Source organism: Ictalurus punctatus, chromosome 5 (assembly GCF_001660625.3).
Source record: "Ictalurus punctatus breed USDA103 chromosome 5, Coco_2.0, whole genome shotgun sequence".
In the NCBI taxonomy this organism is placed as follows: Eukaryota; Metazoa; Chordata; class Actinopteri; order Siluriformes; family Ictaluridae; genus Ictalurus; species Ictalurus punctatus.
The window spans coordinates 23,043,417-23,063,021 of record NC_030420.2 but is presented as its reverse complement, the minus strand read 5'-3'; the positions used below and the strand labels follow the sequence as shown (position 1 = coordinate 23,063,021).

The window sequence follows — 19,605 nt, the reverse complement described above, 5'->3', positions numbered from 1 at the left end:
AACACACTACACCCCCATAGATGGCATCTATCCAAGTTCTCAAACTTATTACAACTTTTCTGAAAGCAGTTGTCCAAGAGGCCTGCATTGGATCTCCCCTCTTTTGTTAGAGTCCCCCTACTTACAAGTCTGCAAGATACAGAACTGAAATGGTGTCTCTAAAAATGACCTTTTGCTAGTCATCACTTTGGCCAGAAGAGTGGTAGAAGCCCCTTTGGCAGTAACCTTCCCTGGCATGCATTGGTGGCTGGATGACTTCTGGGATAACATTGAGGTTGAATCCAGAAATTGTTGCCCAATTTCATATAACTCCGTTTTGTGAATTTTTTTTTTTATCTTGCAGCATTTCACATGAAATCAAACCTACAGAGCATCTGTTACTGTTTCCAGTACAGGTCCTATGGTACTATTTAAACCAGTTAGCCTCCATCCAATCTTTAGTCCAACTTTTTATGCCAGAGACAAAAGAGACAAGGGCATCCCTTTTCAAACTATATTTGTCCTAACATTTTGGTTTCACCAATGTGTACATTGTTTACACTATAATATAGCCTGAGTAAAATAAGCACAAAAACAACGCTTAGATATCTGCCACTGTTTATTTGTGAGTGCTGTTTGATTGGTTGTAGCTTACATAAACTCACAAAGAACTTGCAATTTAACAATGCAGTCAAGTTAACACATTTCATATATTTAATGACAACCTTAAAAATCACATCAACTATTAAGTAATACAGTGCCACTGGTGTTCAAAGTTTACTGGTGATCAAACTACTTGCCACATGAAAATTGCAGTTGCAGCAAATGTCATGTTTTAAATCAAACAATAAATGCCCTCTACATATTGCATAACATTCCATGACATTTCTCATTTTCAACCATTCTCATTTTTGAATATTAACAGTGATTGGCTGATGTAAACATCATGGTAAACTCATAAATGAAAACCACTGCATGATGTCGTGTTACAATAAACAATTATTATATTAATTATTACAGTATAGTTACATATGAAGTTACATAAGAAGTGTGTAAATTGATCTGATGCACTCTAAATGTAGGTACATTCAAATAAACATCCTTTCATTAATGAATGTTTAGGTTATTGTTTCCATTTAATGAGTCAGCAACACCTTAATTTTCATTTTATACAGTTGCAATCAAATTATTCAACCCCCATTGCAAATCAGGTTTATTGTCAAAATTTACAGACTTTCAGCTGTTTGCAATGAACAAATCAAAACAAAAGCAATTGAAATAGTTCAACACAATGAATGCTTCAAGTGGTTTCCCCAAATTCAACTGAAGATGCAACTTATTATGATTTCTCCATTTTCAAAATTATTCAACCCCCTAAATAGAATCCCTCACAACAGCACAAATATGCAAAACAGGTGTTGTCTCAAGCACACCTGATGCAACTAATCAAGGGCTTCATTAGTTGCAAAAGGTGTACTTGAGCTGGAACACATGAAATACCTGAACTGGCTAGGTGCAGAAAATACATGAAATACCTGGACAGGCAGGGCAGAAAAATGAAGCCATCAAAGGCTGCAACCAGATTCCTGAGAAGGCAAGTTGTGGAAAAACCCTTAAGTGACAGCAAAAGACCTCCAGCAAGACTTGGTGGCAACATGCATCGAGGTTTCAATGAGCACAGTAAGGCGCATACTAAATGCAGAAGTTTTCCATGCCAGAACAGAAGTCATACACCACTACTGACCTAAAAGCACAAGAAAAGTCAGCTCAAAATCATATAAAATAAGCCACAGAAGTTTTGGGATTCTGTTCTGTAGAGCGATGAAACAAAACTTTTTGGCACCGTGGATCAGCGGGATGTGTGGAGGAAGAAGAAAGAGGAAAAAACACTCTGTCCACAGTTAAGCATGGTGGTGGCTTGGTGATGCTCTGGGGCTGCTTTCCACCCTGGAAAACCTGCAGCATGTGGAAGGCAAGATGGATTCATTGAAGTATCAGGAAATCGTAGGAGAAAACATGCCATCTGTGAGGAAGCTGAAGCTTGGACATCATTGGACCTTCCATCAGGACAATGGGCCCAAGCATACCTAAAATTCCACCAAGGCTTGGTTGCAGAAGAAGTCCTGGATGATTCTACAGGGCCATCACAGTCACCTGACTTGAAGTCCCAAATCAGAAAATTTCTGGTGGGATTTGAAGAAGGCGGTTGCAGCATGCAAACCCAAGAATATTACTGAACTGGAGGCGATTGCTCATGAGGCTAAGATTCCTCAGGAACGCTGTCAGAAGCTATGCATCTCGTTTGTGGCAGGTCATAACAGCAAAAGGATGTACTACTAAGTACTAAAGATGTTTGCCATGAAGGGATTGAATAATTTAGAAACTGGAGAAATCATTATAACTTGCACTTTCAGTTGAATTTGGGGAAACCACTTGAAGCATTCGTGTTGAACTATTTCAATTGCTTTTGTTTTGATTTGTTCATTGCAAACAGCTGAAAGTCTGTAAATTTTGACAATAAACCTAATTTGAAATAGGGGATGAATAATTTTGATTGCAATTGTATTTATGACATTAAGATATCATTTTACTACTACCACATTAGCCAATCCCTGTCAATATTCATTCCTTAAGTATGCCATCATTTGGTACAAAGTGGTCAACCCTGCCATTTCTCTTCTTTGTGAATATGCTCCCAGTGTGTAACCACTGTAATTAAAGCCTGCACCCATATCAACACTTTCTGTATTATGATGCTACATGGAAGAAAGCAGATAGGTTGATTATGTTGTACCTGAATATACTTACCACAATTAAGCCACTGATGGTCAGTTTTCATAAATTTCTGCCTAGAACTCCAAACACTGTATAACCTTCTTTAACAATATGTTACTTTCTTTAGCACTATTATGTTGATTACTTCATAAGTCTTAAATCTTTCTTACATGGCCAGGAATCTATGTTGATTGGGGGGGGGTAAAAAAAAAAAAACCAACATAGCTCAAGGAGAAGCTATCAGGTCACATTCATAATATCATTCATTCAAAACTTAAGTGTCTGCAAAATAATTACCACACTTGGTCGGTTCTCTGTATATTTGATCAGGTCTCAAATGTCACAAGAAGGAAAAGTAAGTGCCAGTGGAGTGCCAGTGCTACAGACAAGGTTTCCTAGTGGCAGGACCGATTACCATCCAAGAATTATTCATAAGCTGTGTTTCCACCACAGGAACTTTCGCTAGGAACTAGGGACTTTTGGAGGTACTCTGTGTGTTCCACCGCAGGGACCAGGTCTAAACTAAATTCCAGGTAAAATATACCTGGAAAGTCCCTACTCGGGAGGTGATACTTTTTCAAAGTTTAGGAATTTTGGGGGTACTTGGGCGCTAAACATGCTGATTGGTTTTTTCCCCAAACACCATTTTAAAAAGTATGTTGCAATACGTACAGTAACATTTGTTTATTGTGAATTGAATCAACACAATGGAGTTTCTTTAAAAAATATGACCAATGGACCGACAACGAGGTTCAGGCCTTAAGTATTTATGCCGAGGAAGAAAAACAGCGGGAACTGTAAATGGTGACCTGCAATGAAAAAGATGCTTAAAATTATCAAGTCATTGAAGCAACCTGGTCATTGTTCACACCAGAGAACAGTGCAGACAGAAGATCAGGAAATTAAAAGAAGGCTACAAGAAAATTAAGCATCACAAAAATAACAGGAGCGGTTTGACCGGCGGACCAACGTCACCGGACTAAATTTGCCTAATCTTCACGGTACTTAAGACCGTAATGGAAACGCAGACAACAAAGGTCTGGAGAAACCAAATGGTCCCTTGACAAAAGTCCCTGGGAGTAATTGTTCCGATTAATTTCGGTGGAAACACGGCTATAGACATTATATCCAGCAATTACACTATGATAATAAAAGGTTGTACCCTTGGGGGTCTTCAGTTTGTCCCACTGGGAGAACCTTTAAAGTTTCACTGTAGCACCTTATAAATGGCCTTCACAGATAGTTTTAGGTAGAGCTAACCTTGAGGAACTTTTGAGTGTATTTCACAGAAAATGAGAAATCATACCACAATGCCACATTCAGAGGCTAATTAGCTTAGAGATGGAGGGGTTAAGCAGTAGTTGCTATAGCAGTAGTTTTTTTTTTGTTTGTTTTTGATTTTTTTGCTATTTACATTATTATCTATTTAATTTTAGTGCAATATATGCACCTTGCTTGCACGCTGATGAAGGACTTTTGTCCCAAACATCCTGTTTGTCTGAAAACAGTGAGTACTATGCTGAAAACTGTTACTTGTGTAATGGCTATGCAATTTTTTTCACAGTATTTATTAGTATCCGGGAAATGAGTCTAATGAGTCTGAATAATCTATCGATTGTGCATTATTACTAATCACAGTGATATTACATAAATTATAGGCAGTGCATACAAAAATAACTCTGAATAAATAATGGTTGCCTAATATATATCTATGCTTTGTAAACACCACAAACATTAATAAGAAACTAGGTGTACTTGTATTTTTCAAGTTCAGAAAAAAGGCGCTTGGGTGAGTTTTCCAAAGAAAAGAAAAAAATCAAAAACAGAGGGAAACTACAAAGAGTGCCATGATAAGGAAGATGCTGGGTTCATGGAACCCAACGATCAAGCAGACAGAAGCACTTAGGAAGGCAAAGGATGGAATTAGAGTCTTATGTAAAATCACATCAACCTCTGCATTAGAAGCCTCTAAGTTCTTACAGGACAGAGCAGGATGGCTTTCTAATACCTCTTGTTTCTTAATTGAAGCAGGGTCATTGTAGTGCAATTCAAACTCTTCATTAAATAAAGGATCCTCCTGTGTCATGGAAGGTTTGCCAGCCTCAGGTGCCACTGCTTGCACAATGGTGGATAAACTTTGGGATGTCACTGTTGCACTAGAAATAGATGTTAGCATTGGGCTCTCTTCTTTAGGAGATGTGCATTCAGAGCCAGATGGAATGTCTACATTTACAGAAAGGACTTCAGGTACCTCCTTCACTTCAGGCTCTGGCCCCTGGCCTTGCTGTTGATATTCGGCTAACTCTGGGTCAGGTGATCTTGGAGGGCTGGGAACATTTTTGGTCAGTATGTCCTCTCTGGTCTGCCCCAAGTTGGTGGGTTCAAATGGTTTCCTCATACTAGATGCAATCATGTCTGGTTCTTCCCCTACCATTAGACCTGCTTGTTCCTTTCCACTGGTTTCCCTTCTGATCATCTGCTTTTCGGGATTCTCCAATAAGGGCTCATGTGATTCTTCAAACAGGATGTCATGACCTGTGCTATGAACAAAATCTCCATCGCCTTTACTTGCATTGGCAGTGATCAATTCCATTAAGGAACATTGCTGTGTTGATTCTAGCAGCTCTTGTAATGAAGAATCAGTGTTGTCAATTTCCGTTTCCATATCACTGGTCTGGCCTTGCAATTGTGTCATTCTCCTCTCTCCAGGCTGTATTTCATCATTCTCTCTGTGGTCTTCCCCCATATCTTGGATGCTTGGAAACATAGCTGGTAAACTTATGTCTAAATCAAAAGGTTCTTGGACTGCAGTGTCTGATTCGGGGTTATCTCGGTTTGGACAAAAGGGTTGGTTGGACTCGGCAGAAAGCACAAAATGTCTGTCAGAATTAGGTGTCCGGTCATTATCTGGGGCTTCATCCTGAATGGAAAATGTGATGTTCTCAGTGGGTATTAGTAATTCTCTGCCTTGGCCTTTTTCTAGATGGCCTGTTTGTGATGGACTTGTAGATAAATCCTGTAGAGGATGTTCATCTTGTCTGTCAGCACGTAGAAGAGGGCATTCTGCTATTGTAGGGTCTTCTTTAGTTTTAGAGGAAGAAATCAAAGCTTTGGGAATCTGCAACCAAGAGGACAAATATTAAGTGACTCTGAAAACACTGCTTTCTGCCATACTACTGTACAAACACTTATTGGGTAAAAGGATGGAATGGGACTTTGAGACATGGAAATATTCCACAACCTACATATATATACACACACACCTATAATACCTTAGCCTTTGGTCATTCACAAGCATGAATGAACCAAAGATATTAGTATCACCCTCATTATACCACTGTCCATGCTGTTGTTTTCTCAGTCTAGATATTTATTTGGTATTAGCTGTGTATCTATTATTATATTTGTATTGGTATTCATAACATTAACAACCATAGTTAGAAATATTAGTGACAAATACAGATAACACTGGGCTTATATTTACAGATGAATTTAAGTTTAAGATCACCACATGGTGATCTTTTTGATTTGATTAGTACAATAAAATTCGTATAGGAATTTAATACACTACATTTAATAATGAAGTAATAGAAATAACAATAATAGAAATAATTTAATAGAGAAATAATACAACTGAATTATAAGGAGGAGGAAAAATTGTTTTGGGTGTCTACCTTTTATGGTTTGTTTAAAGCTTTGCAGATTCTAATTTTCTTTATAGGCTAAAAGCATGGTTTATTGAAACAGATAAATAATGTCTACTGAACTTATATAACACAATAAAGCATGCAATGTTGTCGACAGTGGATAGGAATGCAGTGAAGCAATAAAATGAATGTTATAAACGAAACAAAATTCTCCTGAGAGTTAACTCTTTCACAAAGACAAGACTGTGCCAAAGACAAGAGAATTATCAGCGTTCTGTACAAAATGTTCTTGCTTTCCACGTGCCATGGAGGAAATGATAACAGTAGCAAGATGAGGGGTTAGCGTGCAGCGTGCCCATTACCTAAGTTCTTGCTGAAGCTTCAATGAGCTGTACAGGTGGAAGAGCAAAACATAATTACTATTGATAACATTACTGAATATAATAAAACATGACTGGGTCCAACAAGCCAAGAGAACTGCAGTTTGGGAAGACACTTGAAGTGGCAGTCATGAAGGTCTAAGTAGAATTACTGTCCACAGTTTGGCAATTGGCATTATAAAGAAATGTTTTTTAAAACCTTCATCCCATCTCCAACACCGATCCGAAAATTGGCACTGAAATTCAAGCGTAATAATGGAAGATTAAATTAAGAGTGTGTTCTCTGTGCAGGCTTCAAAATTGTCAGATTGGCAAATGATTTACAAAAGTCATTCTGATCCTTATTAGAGAGGGGCTTCAAATTTTTCGCAGCATTATTCAAATAATATTCAATATTCACATGCACAAAAATGACATGTATAGCGCAAAAATTTAAGCCTTTATGCATATGCACAGTCTGTGTGGATGAGCAGTTAACTTACAACATATCTAACTAGGTATGTTTAGTGTCTCCTTACTGTACCACACAGTTAGTTGGCTGCATGCTGATGATGAGCATTAAGATAGCTTTTCACTTGCTGGAAAAATGGAAAACACTATTTACGTATGAAGAGTGCAAGAGTTCATGCTTTGGCTATTATGTATGGCATCTATAATTAGAGTTTAATCAAACCCAAATGTTACTCCAATTACCACAAGACAAACTGTTTTATGAGATGTGGCAAGAAGCATCTCATTTTGTAGAAGCATGGACCAGAAAAACTTCACCTCGGAGCAGTAAACAGTTTACACATTTATTATGACATTGGGGAAAAAACACTGCACAATAACATTTTAGCAGTGAGACAGATGGCCATGATACACTGACAAGGATTGTCATTTGCGTTTTGTCTTAAATTGAGATGTGTTTTCAGAAAACAGCATCCAGAAAAATAAAACTGTCTACTGAATAATGTTCAAACTTACAGTTAAGCTCCAGTGAGAGTCATCCATAACTATATGCATGTGACTACAGAATTGGCCATGCACCAAAGCATCTGTCACATTTGACACTGAATTGTCTGTACGTTTGCAAACAGTAAAATGGCCTGAGATGTGGCATTCCTAATTTTAGTTGCGAACTTGCTGCTGCTAACATCCAAGCCAGCTCTAGAAAGTCTGTATATGGGCAGAGTATGGTTAGTTGAAATTTCCATGACCGAGTAGAATCTGTCTTCAGTCAAAAAGGCTCGCATGGCACAGGAATCAAGCTTAATGCCAATTAACACGTTGAGTCAAAAGCCTCTTCTTATAATTGATTTTTAGTCAAAGAATCTGACCAGGTGCTCTGGCCTGTATATAATCTCTACTGACTTTTTTTTTCCTAGTAGTGACTGTACTTCTGCAGTCTATAGGATGGCCAATTGGCTTGGGTCTCACACCTCTATGTGGCAGATCCCTGTGTTTGGCAGTGGTCAATAGTGAACCTGTTAACAATACCCTATGGACAATGTGCTCGTCAGCAAAGGATCTGATGTTCTCAGGCACCAATGTTTCAGTTACAGAGGGGAAATTCAGCCCAACCCTATCTGCGTATTTTCAGAAATTATACTCTTCCACTTCCTGTGAAATGCTGAGTTTGGTCAGGCCCTGATCTGGCATGAACCTATTTTTCTGTTCTAGCTATCGTGGTGGCACAAACTTGACTTGCATGGTATCCTCCATAACTCTCCCCATTTGCAGTTGTGGTTATTGAAACCCAACTTAACATGAAAAGTTTAATAGGAGGTTGCTCTTTTAACGGTTTACTTAGCGTTTCAGACAGATGAAGCAATTATCTAAGGCATCCAGGGCCTGTGCAACAAAGACTTGTCCAAGTACCAGTTATTTATTGCTTTCTGCTGATATAGCTCCCATAGCTTGGAGTACTGCTTGGAGATCTCTATGCCCATTGCAAACTCACACTTGCAAGAATAATACACTTGGCAAACCATTATATCAGTTCTTTTATATTCAGGCTTTAGGCAACACATTTATGTGCAGATCTTTGTCAACCTTTGTCATCATGAAGCGCAAAATAAGGCAATGAAGGCCCCGTACAGTTGCACAGCTGAAAAAATGCATAATGGATGAATGAGGAAAATTCCGCTTGCTAAACTTAACCAACTGGTGTCTTCAGCGCCCAAACACTTAATAAGTATTATTAAAAGAAAAGGTGATGTTACACAGTGGTAAACAGCCGAGACTCTCAACTTTTTTGGAGTGTGTTACAGTCAGATTTTAAATTAGTATATATTTTCAAAAATAAATTATATTCACAAAGTAAAACATCAAATAATGTGTTAATGTGTTTTCAATATAGTACAGGGTCAATTACATTTTCAAATGACATGTTTTTTTTTGGCATACTGTCCCAACTTTTTCGGAATTGGGGTTGTACAAGGACCTACACACGGTCAAATATAAAAATGAATTCAATTAATATGTATAGTGTGAAACAGTTAGTTGTATCAGTAAGTAACTGATATTTTGAATGAAGGTTACGTGGACAAATAGGTCATGAGTACGATTTGTTGGTATTAAGTACTACACTCTCAGGAAAAATATGGTTCTTTTAAAGTGTTTATTAATTGGTTAAATGAGCTAGCTTTCAGAAGGAGTTCTCCTTGAAACAAGAAGAGTGCATAATCAGTGTACTGAAGTTAAATCAGAATGTTGCCCTGATTGGTCTACACCTAGGAGTTTTAAAATACTCACCCCATTTTCATTTGTTATATTCACAGAACTGAACCCCATAAACCTGAGCACAATGAGATCATAGCACAGTCCACTACACTGCCTTACATAATGCATTGCAGACAGTGTGACAGGGATGTGAAAACACCAATGAATTATACCACACTGCAGAAAAGAACACTAAAATGTTCAGTCTACAAAGAGCAGAAGTAGAAATACTCCATCGATAAACCCAAGCTTAAAATCTATGCATTAAGAGTTGTAGATTTGTTTATATTTCCTATATTTATTTTGCAGCAAACATTTTAGAACAGTACTTTGCAATACACTGTGAAGTTCAAGTTATTCAACTGCAGAGAGACAGCATTTCTATTGGCTACTACTGGCTAATGGTGGCACTTTTTATAACACAATAAGAACCTGATAAAGGAAGAATCTGGTAATTACAAGTAATTTAATCATTTGGATTTTTTTTAAAAAATGTGAAAATTACCAGGTCTGTATAGCAGTACATGGTAGCATGATGTGATAATTTAATAGGATATAATTATTCAACATACTGTGCCATTACAGAGTTTGTGAACCCTTACCAATTTTCTGTATTTCTGAATAAATTTTACCTGAAATGTGATCAGATCTACATCTAAGTCCTAAAATTAGATCAAGACAACCCAATTAAACAAATAATGCAAAACATGGTAAATGATAAAAGGTCTGCACTTATATAGCACTTTTATCCAAAGCACTTTACAATGTGTCTCATTCGACCATTCACACACACACACCAATGGTAGCAGAGCTGCCATGCAAGGCACGAACTTGCCATTGGGAGCAACTTGGGGTTCAGTGTCTTGCACAAGGACACTTCGGTATGTGGAGTCATGTGGGCCGGGAATCAAACCGCCAACCCTACCCGCTCTACCACCTGAGCCACAGCCGCCCCGGCCCAAAACATTATAGCGTTTATATTTATTTACTGAGCAAAATCGTCCAAAATTAAATATCTGTTGGAAAAAGCCTATGAACATTTGCATCCAGTAACGTGTGTGACCCCCTTGAGCAGCTAAAGCAAATGTTTTCTTTCACTGGTGATCAATCCTGCACAACGGGTTGGAATTTTGGACCAACCTTCCATACAAAACTATATCAACTCTAAAGTTGGTGGCTTCCTTGCATGAACTGCTCATTTTAGGTCTGTCCACAACATTTCTATTGGATTCAATCTGGACTTGGACATTCCAAAATGTTAAAATTTCCCTTTTTTAAAATTGACTCATACTCCTAGAGGTTCACATACTTTTTTCTGATATTTAATTAAGATAACGATCTTAACACATTTCTGGTCAAATTTATGCAAAAATACAGAAAATGATAAAGGGTTTGCAAACTTTCTAGCAGCACTGTATACAGTCATTCATAACATCTTAATATGTTGAAATTCAACAAGTACTGCCACACACTTTTTGTATTTTTAGTTTTTTTTTGTTTGTTTGATTTATGATATATGTACTTTTTCAGTTTGCAAGAATACATATTCTAAGAATACATATTTACTGAGTTTTCACACAACTTACAGTTATTATGCATTTTAAAAACCTAACGTGGTTATTTAAATCACCATTTTTTGTTAACAGTGGTTAATGTGGTAAGAAACACACTACTGACCTCAATGTCGATCTCCGGCTCAATAACAAGCGGACACACAGGGGAGAAAAGTGCAGTAGCTGCCTCTCTCTCTGCATTATCTCCATTTCCTAAAATGAAATAATGTGTGACCAAACTTGATGGTTCAAAAGATGATGGAAAAACTATACAACATGGTACAAAACACTTTATTTATATTAATGCTTGACTACATTGTTTAAAATCAGTCTTTTTCTAGTGAATATTTTACATTTCTTGGAAAGGAATCAAGTGTTGTTCTTTCAAGTGGCCTTAAATAAAATTTAAAAAAATTAAACCATTTTTAAACAATTCCATACCGTCATCAGTATCCAGACAGAAGTCAGAGTCATCCTCTGCTCTGGAATGGAATCAAAAGAGAATTATGCTGCTCAAAGTCCACGTGTAAAATTTAGCTACCTGAGCTCATGTCTAATAATAAAATATGAAAAAGCAAAAGGTTCAGAGGTTTGTGCTAAAACATAGAATTTAGTTTGTAAATGTTGACAGCAAATAAAAGGATATTGTCATTCTTCGCATGTAGTGTGGCAGACATCAGTTCAGATTAAGTGCTTTACAGAAGAAGCAGAAAATAAACCAAGCTTTAGATGTTACTTCTATTAGGAGTGTACGCAGGTATTTGAATATGGTAAATGGTCTGCACTTATATAGCGCTTTTTTAGCCTTAGCGGTTCCAAAGCGCATTACACTGGTTCTCGTTCACCGATTCACACACACTCGCACACCAATGGTAGCAGAGCTGCCATGCAAGGCGCTAACTTGCCATCAGGAACAACTTGGGGTTCAGTGTCTTGTCCAAGGACACTTCGGCATTTGGAGTCATGTGGGCCAGGAATCGAACCGCCAACCCGCTCTACCACCACAGCCGCCCAAATAAACTGTTCACTTTTTGAGGCACCAGTATTTGTACTCTGAAATCACTATTTGTTATGCCCTACATCCACATATGAAAATGAAATGGAAATATTATTTTTAAAAAAGCCATGTCTGAGAACATTTGGCAGGAAGCAGAAATATCTTCTTGTGCAAGTTAGGGATGTATTGGGACTAAAAAAGTATTGGCAGCATGTAGCTTGAACTCTCGTGCTGGTGGGGGTGAATGGTCATATACATTAGGTACCTTTAGATTTACAGACTAAGCCCATTTTACACTAGAAATGATTCTGCACACATGTCAGGTTGCATACATGGTGAAGCTCTCACATCATTTCTGTGTCATCATTCACTAATTTAGTAAATATCATGCGCAAGTATCTCTACTGACTGTCAGACTACACACTTTGGAACTGTGTTCATTAAGTTCATTAATCCAATGTGATCGCTGTGGCCATCAGAACTTGTCACCCACGTATGCATATGTGCAGCGTTCTTTAAAAAGGTCACTTGATGACCCCACACCTTTTTCCCTCTCCTTGTGACTAACCGAATATCCCCTCATTAACACTTATGGATATTTGAAAATTAAAACTAGCTAAAATGCACATCCCTAACCTGTATCTATTCTCCACCCTTTCAGAATAATGTCTGAATAATTCCCCAGTGTTGTCATACACATATATATATATATATAAGTCACACTGCAACATGGGACATTATTCAGGAAGTGCTGGTTATGTTCTGTGGTCTGCCACTAATGGGGGTCCTGTGTTGTTTTTAAATTGCCCTTAAACAGTGTTTATATTCAGCTGCAAATGGATGCATTAATATCCGAGCAGAAACAGTACACTTGTTTTCAACTACTGATAGCTGTTCTGGAATGATAGTTGCTCCTCTGAGAAAACAGAGGATGACCTTTTGGGGATGTCGTTTGACATTTCGGGGAAAGGTCGAAAGTAGCTGGAGTTTGGAACACTGAGCTTCTTCATACTTCTCAACTTTGTTCACGCGTGTGCGTGTGTGTGTGTACAGGTTGCTACTGTCAATAAAAGTATTCCAAAACTACATTGTATTATGTAGAGCTCGTACAAACAATGGGGGGTAATCTTAAGCCGACGCATAGCTTTAGTATGATGAATCTAATATTAGTAACTACGGATCTAGTATATTCAGAGATAAAGTTTATGCAACTAACTGCATGTGCAATGCTTTCTACTGTTTGCAGCCTAAGAATTAAACCCCTGAATGACAAAAAATTTAAGGCAATACTTCATTCAGCACAAGTAGCATTGTATGACGTATTGGAAGTACTAAGTACATTTTTCAGTTCTATGATTTAGCAAAAAACTTTGAAGTCTTTATTAAAACAGGTTCAACACTATGTAGTTATGCCCAGGGGTGCGAGAAGGCATTATGCATAGCGGTGCTTGAATTTTAAGCAGCATACATGTGACATGTGATATCTATATATTATTACTAGGTACTATTTTAGCAACTGCAGAATCCTGAAAGTCTGTTGTGCTGCAGCACCCTCAGCACCCCCACATCCCATGTCCTTTGTTATACCAAGAGACAAGTTAATTTGCACAACCAAAGGCTGCCATTACAAGTAGGCCACTTAACAAAAGTGCTGGCGAATTATCTGAAAATAGCCTAATTTTTTATGTTGCCCACTTTTTATGTGCCTAAAAAAAAAAATCAGTGTTAACGACAAAGAATTACATCTTAACTTAAAATTACAAATTGATCAGTCTGTACAGGATCTTGAGAAGTTTCTTTCTGATTGTTACGGCCAAAAATGCTTAATTTTGCTGCAGCTTCTTTTTTTGTGCTTTTTTGTGGAAAATGACTTGAATTGGCAAATTGCAATTGCGTAAAATTGTTTTTCATGGTTTTTCACTGTGTTGTTTGTCGATAAATGTGACCTTTTAGCTGTATTCGTGTTCGACGCACATGAATCGAAGAGGGCTGATGATCTGCACCAATCTGTGTTTGAAAAATTGCAAGCTCCTCTTAATATTGCAGCGTTTGCTTGATTTTGTGTTCATTTCTGCGATCGCAGAATCCTGGAGGGACTGATTGATGCCAAATAAGGCAACTCTGTGGGAACATTTTAATTGCCAAGGAATTGAGTAATTTCAGGGACTTTAGTATATCTAAAACACACAGATGGATTGTTTGTTCAGTAATATACACTCATTGGCCACTTTAACAAGAACCCCTGTACAACTGCTCATTCATCCAATTAGTCAATCATGTGGCAGAGGTACAACGCAAAACATCATGCAGATACAGGTCAAGAGCGTCGTTTAATGTTCACATCAAACATCAGTATGAGGGGGAAAACTGACCTCACTGAGTTTTTACTGCGGCATGGTTGTTGGTACCAGATAATCTGGTTGAGAAACGCTTGATCTCCTGGGGCTGTCACTCACGACAGTCTCTAGAGCAAAGGTCAACAACCCTGTTCCTGGAGATCTACCTTCCGGAAGACTTTAGGTCCCATCTGATCATCTAATCAATGCCTTAAGAAGTTCTTGATCAACTAAAAGACGTATGTTAGATTTGGGTTGACGGTTGTCTCCAACGATGACGGTTGGAGACAACTGCTCTAGAGTTTACACAGAACTGAGCGGAAAAACAAAAAAAAACATCCAGTGAGAGCAGTTCTGCCTTAGAGAGGTCTGAGGAGAACGTCCAGACTGGTTTGAAGTGACAGGAAGGCTACGGTAACTATAAGCAACTCTTTACAACCATGGTGAGCTGAAAAGCATCACATGTCGAACCTTGAAGTGGATGACTACAACAGCAGAAGAGAAGACCAGGTGCACTCCTGTCAGTCAAGAACAGGAATCTGAGGCTCACTGAACCTGGACAGTTAAAGATTGGAAAAGTATTGCCTGCCTGATCGAGGTGTCCCTATTAATGTGACAGGTGAGTGTATGTGTGATGAAACTCATGAACAATCAACACATACAGAGGCAGCAGCACAAATTTACATCAGGGATTGTTGCAGCCCCAAACATAAGCGCTGCCAAGCATTACTGGTATATGTCTGGTTATTATGTACGCATTGCAGGGGATTTACCTGTACCGTGGAGGCTTCAGTATGCCTTTAATTTCTCGATCGTCTACCTTATTAACCGGGACCGTGTCTTCCTCATAGGACACGACAAGGGAAACCGAATAATTCCTGCCCGAATTGTTCGCCCAAAACTCCCCATCAGACGTTTCATAACGCACGACGAAGTCGATCCGTGCTCCGTTGAAGAGGTACGGCTCGGCGAAGGACAGCCTGGCCGAAAACTTGTCGGTATCGCCGTCGTGGGATCCTTGCACGTACTCGGCGGCTGAGTCAGTGTGAGTGATCCAGCCGTCCATGGTGGACCGGACGTAGACGCATTTGTGATAAGAAACGTTCAGCACGCAGATAAGCGCGTCGAAGGCGAGCGGCTCGTCCTGTACGGCGGTCACTTTCTCCACTTCCACTTTATTAGCGCGCACCGCGAGCGTCAGGTCGCTTTCCGCACGCGCCTGGAACTCGGGCCAGACGCGGTACACGGGCTCGAGATAAGCTCTACGACACTTCGCCTCTTCTTCCTCCCAGTCAGCGTTGTCCTCTTCGTCGGCCGTGTCGAACACGGCGATCTCGCGCACGTCGACCAGATCTCCTCCAGCGGCGTCCGCGAAAGACACTCTCCTCTGCGGAAGGGCGAGGCGAATCCGCATATACTCGGCCGTCTCGTCTGTAATGGACGGGCCGCGCTTTCTCGGTACAGGAGAGCACCGCGGTATGAAGCGCACGTCTTCCTCGGTTTCTTCCTCATCCTCATCTTCGACTGGGGAGTCATCGTTCTTAATGGTCGTGAAAAGCCCCTCTTGTTTGGGGATGGTTAGTAAGTGGTTCCCCTGCGCCATGGCTGGTGTGTTCTCGCCTGGATGACGACAGCGTTCTCTGTCGCGCGCACTCAGAACGTGCCGAACCGCATAGCAGCAATGGAGAGCGGCGGAGCTGCAGCCAATCTCGAGGGACCAGCAGCTTATTCTGGGCACATAAACTATACTACATGAGCACGGCGCTTTGGTTGCTCACTGAGCGCCGACAAGAATGTGGCTAAATTTAGAAGGAAGTGGCGTGTCCATCGTTTTTCAGGGGTCAAAACACAGATTAAGTATTTCTGATGGCGTAGTCTTGCCCCTTGCTCGAGCCACACTGTATCCTACACGCCCCCTGACCCATTTACCTGCCATGCTAAGTTCTTTTATCTGGGTGGTAGAAATAAAACAATGAGGTGCTGCTGCTGCTGGTGGTGTCTTCGTCGACCCTTATTCCAAATTGTATTTATTTATTTATTTATTTATCTATTTATTTATCTATTTATTTTATTTAATAGGTGGATTTATAATTTTCTGGATCATCTCCAGTTAGTCTATTTGGTCAGGAATCACACTCTGTTAACTCTATTTTTAACTTATCATACACACAAATTCTATTCATAAGGTTTCTATAGTTCTTCTTCTTATTATTATTATTAAATATAATAATGATGATGATGATGATAATAATAATAATAATAATAATAATAATAATAATAATAATAATAACATTCTTGTCCCAGAGTTATACCTTGAAGAGTGACAACTTTCTCGATCTTTTCTGGTTGAAATCTCTGTCGAACCCATCACATATATGCATTGTGTTCCTTATGAAATAAAAAGTCTGCATATATTGTTACAGGAGTATTCAAAACATAAATACATTAATAAAGAATCAAACAAGTCTAGGTCACAGAAACATGACTCTTAGTCTATTGTGTCTATTGTCTATTACTCCTCACTGCATTTCTTTGTAAAAAAGAAATAAATAAATAATAATAATAATAAAATTGTTGATATTTGCTCTTTAATATTTTCTGATTCTCAATAAAATATTAAATCTCCTAATACTAATTTTAAAATAGTGTGATGTGATATTTCATATTCACTTTCTCATACACAGTATATAATCTTGATGGTGTGCAACCGCAAAATAACCTCAGTTACGAGTAAGTTTATTAGTTATTAGGCTATTAGATATGTCTTTGGGTTATGGCAGAACATTAAACTGGTTATTAAAAAGAAAAAAAATATTGTTTTAAATGTTAAGTTAAAACTTGAGCCAGCGAACAAGTCAAACTGCTTCATTTTATCCACAATATAGCTAACTTGCCAAAAATGTACAAAGATTGTTCTGAGAATTTTCTTAGAATGCTTAGTATGATTTACAGACATTGATTTGTGTTTTTACAAAGAGATATCAACATAAAAATTTCACATTATTGCAATTGGGGTAATGTGAAAGTAGTGATCAGTTCTCCTTAAGTTTTTTTTTTTTTCAAATGCAAGGGACCTGAGGAACCGTTTCCCTTACCAGGTTGAATAAAAATCTTGAAGATACTTTGTTTAGGCCTGTAGGTTGATTTTGCCAATAAGTTGATGCGTAGTTTGAAGGATGAAGGTTAGTTTAAAAAACTATAGAAGTTGATCATAAGCTATTTCATATCGGATCACACAGTGAAGTGTGCAAGAAATGCTGATCAAATTCTTATTTCCAGGAAATGTATCACATATCTTTTTTTTTTTTTTTAGAGCTGTGGACATGTGCAACTCACTTCCGAGTCCAGTGTTCTTGAACAACCCTTAAATGCTGCAGGTGTGGAAATGCAGGTGATTAAAGATACAATAGCTATTAAGCTGAGGTTAGGGTTATCAAGCGAATCATAAACCTTAGGTTAGCAAGAAAATGTTATTCAGCATTCACTCAATAATCACTGGATGTAATGTCAATACATTTTTTCATGCTTATATTAGGAAACCATTTTGAATTTATCATTAGATGCTGTTTATGGCCTGTGTAAAACAATGGAATATAATCTTTGTGGCCATAATTTTGTTTTGTTTTTTCAGAAGTAAACATTTCCCAAAATATGATTGATTGAAATCACTGTGAGATATACAAAGAAATGTGTTTGTTTGTTTGTTTAATTTATGATAATTGTTAGAATTCTCTCATAGACACTTAGGATTACTATCTATTCACATGTCACTTGTTACAGTGGCTTATATTAGGTAGACCCCTTAGTATTAGGTAGATGTTCTCCAATCAGCTAACTACTAAGCCTTTCCCAAAATGCTCTTGAATACAGAAACTTTAAATGGTTAATTGATTAATTCAATCTCATGCAGCCAGTTAAATGAGCAATCCAAGAAATTTAACAAACAGATAAACTCTGTTTAAACAAATTGCAAAGGCTGCATGCTGAATTAGCACATATAGTTATGGATTTGGTAATTACGATCACTTACTGTCATTTACTGGACCTTAATATTAATATTACAAAATCTGATAGAGAACAAGATTTACAGCTAGAATATTCATTCAGGTTTTATTTGACTTAAATATATATTCTTACTTTGGGAAAAACTGATTAGCATTTTCTTTATCTTTCTGAAATTACCATTAAACAAAGGCAGATTTAATGCTTTATCTTGAATTTTAGGGAATGTGTGACTAGTGTAATCAACAGGTGTAAGAAACATCAACATACAAACAGTAATCATTTCATACATAAAAAAAGCTAAATATGGAAAGCTATGTGGTTGGGAAAGTAGGATAACAAAGTTATAGAGGTGTACTTTAGTACAAGTGAAATCCTTTAGGAAACTACTTGAGTAAGATTGTAAAAAATTCTGTTCATCTACTGTTGCAGTTTGCCATTACGATTACTTCATTTTCAGTATCAACAACCTAAATTCTATGAAACAACTGATTAAATTCCCAGTTGAAAAACTGGTTCAGGAAATGAAATTCAGTGGTATGTTGACTTTTTTTTTGCCATACAGTACATTAAACTTATTTTGATATGTGGGCACAAAAAGCTTTTAAATGGAAACAAAAGGAAAGGAAAGTGTCACCACATCCTGTGGGCACCATTATTAAAAATATTAATACTCGTTTAAAAGGAATTTTTGCATCGGGAAAAAAAAAACATGCCCATATAAAGGTTTGATTAAGAATAAGAAAAATATAAGCATCATCTATACGACCACACCTGCTATTTTGTGGCTAAAGAGCATTTTTGTGATGTTCACTGTAGTTGTACACTGATCCCAGTCTGTTAGTTTGCATATTCTACTGAGCTTATAATAAACAAGTAGGACTATGTGAGATGTGTTCATGTACCTGATACAGGTTTAAAACCTGGTGTTTATTGTTTATTCTCTCAGTATTTGTACACATTTATGATGTGACAGATTTGGAGCCACTATACTCTTTCTTTTTAGTTAAACTGTTTAGTTAAAATGTTTTAACTGGTTAAATAAAATATGTGTGTGTGTGTGTGTGTGTGTGTGTGTGTGTGTGTGTGTGTGTGTGTGTCCCACTTGTACAATACTAATAATCCTATTTAATAACAAGAACAACAACAACAACAACAACAATAAGAAGAAGAAGAAGAAGAAGAAGAAGAAGAGAAGAATTATTATTATTATTATTATTATTATTATTATTA

The 19,605-nt window shown here is 37.8% G+C and overlaps 1 protein-coding gene across 1 annotated transcript; it reads right to left on the bottom strand.

The window, feature by feature from the left end:
- Positions 1 to 585: 585 nt before the first annotated feature.
- On the bottom strand, positions 586 to 16,282 carry si:ch211-167b20.8 (uncharacterized). The gene is made up of 4 exons (XM_017468907.3): positions 15,144 to 16,282; positions 11,479 to 11,519; positions 11,162 to 11,250; positions 586 to 5,872 (listed from the first exon to the last, which is right to left on the bottom strand). Exons 1-4 carry the CDS (start codon positions 15,971 to 15,973, stop codon positions 4,571 to 4,573), a joined length of 2,262 nt encoding a protein of 753 aa, XP_017324396.1. The 5' UTR covers positions 15,974 to 16,282; the 3' UTR covers positions 586 to 4,570.
- Between the last annotated feature and the right edge of the window lie 3,323 nt (positions 16,283 to 19,605).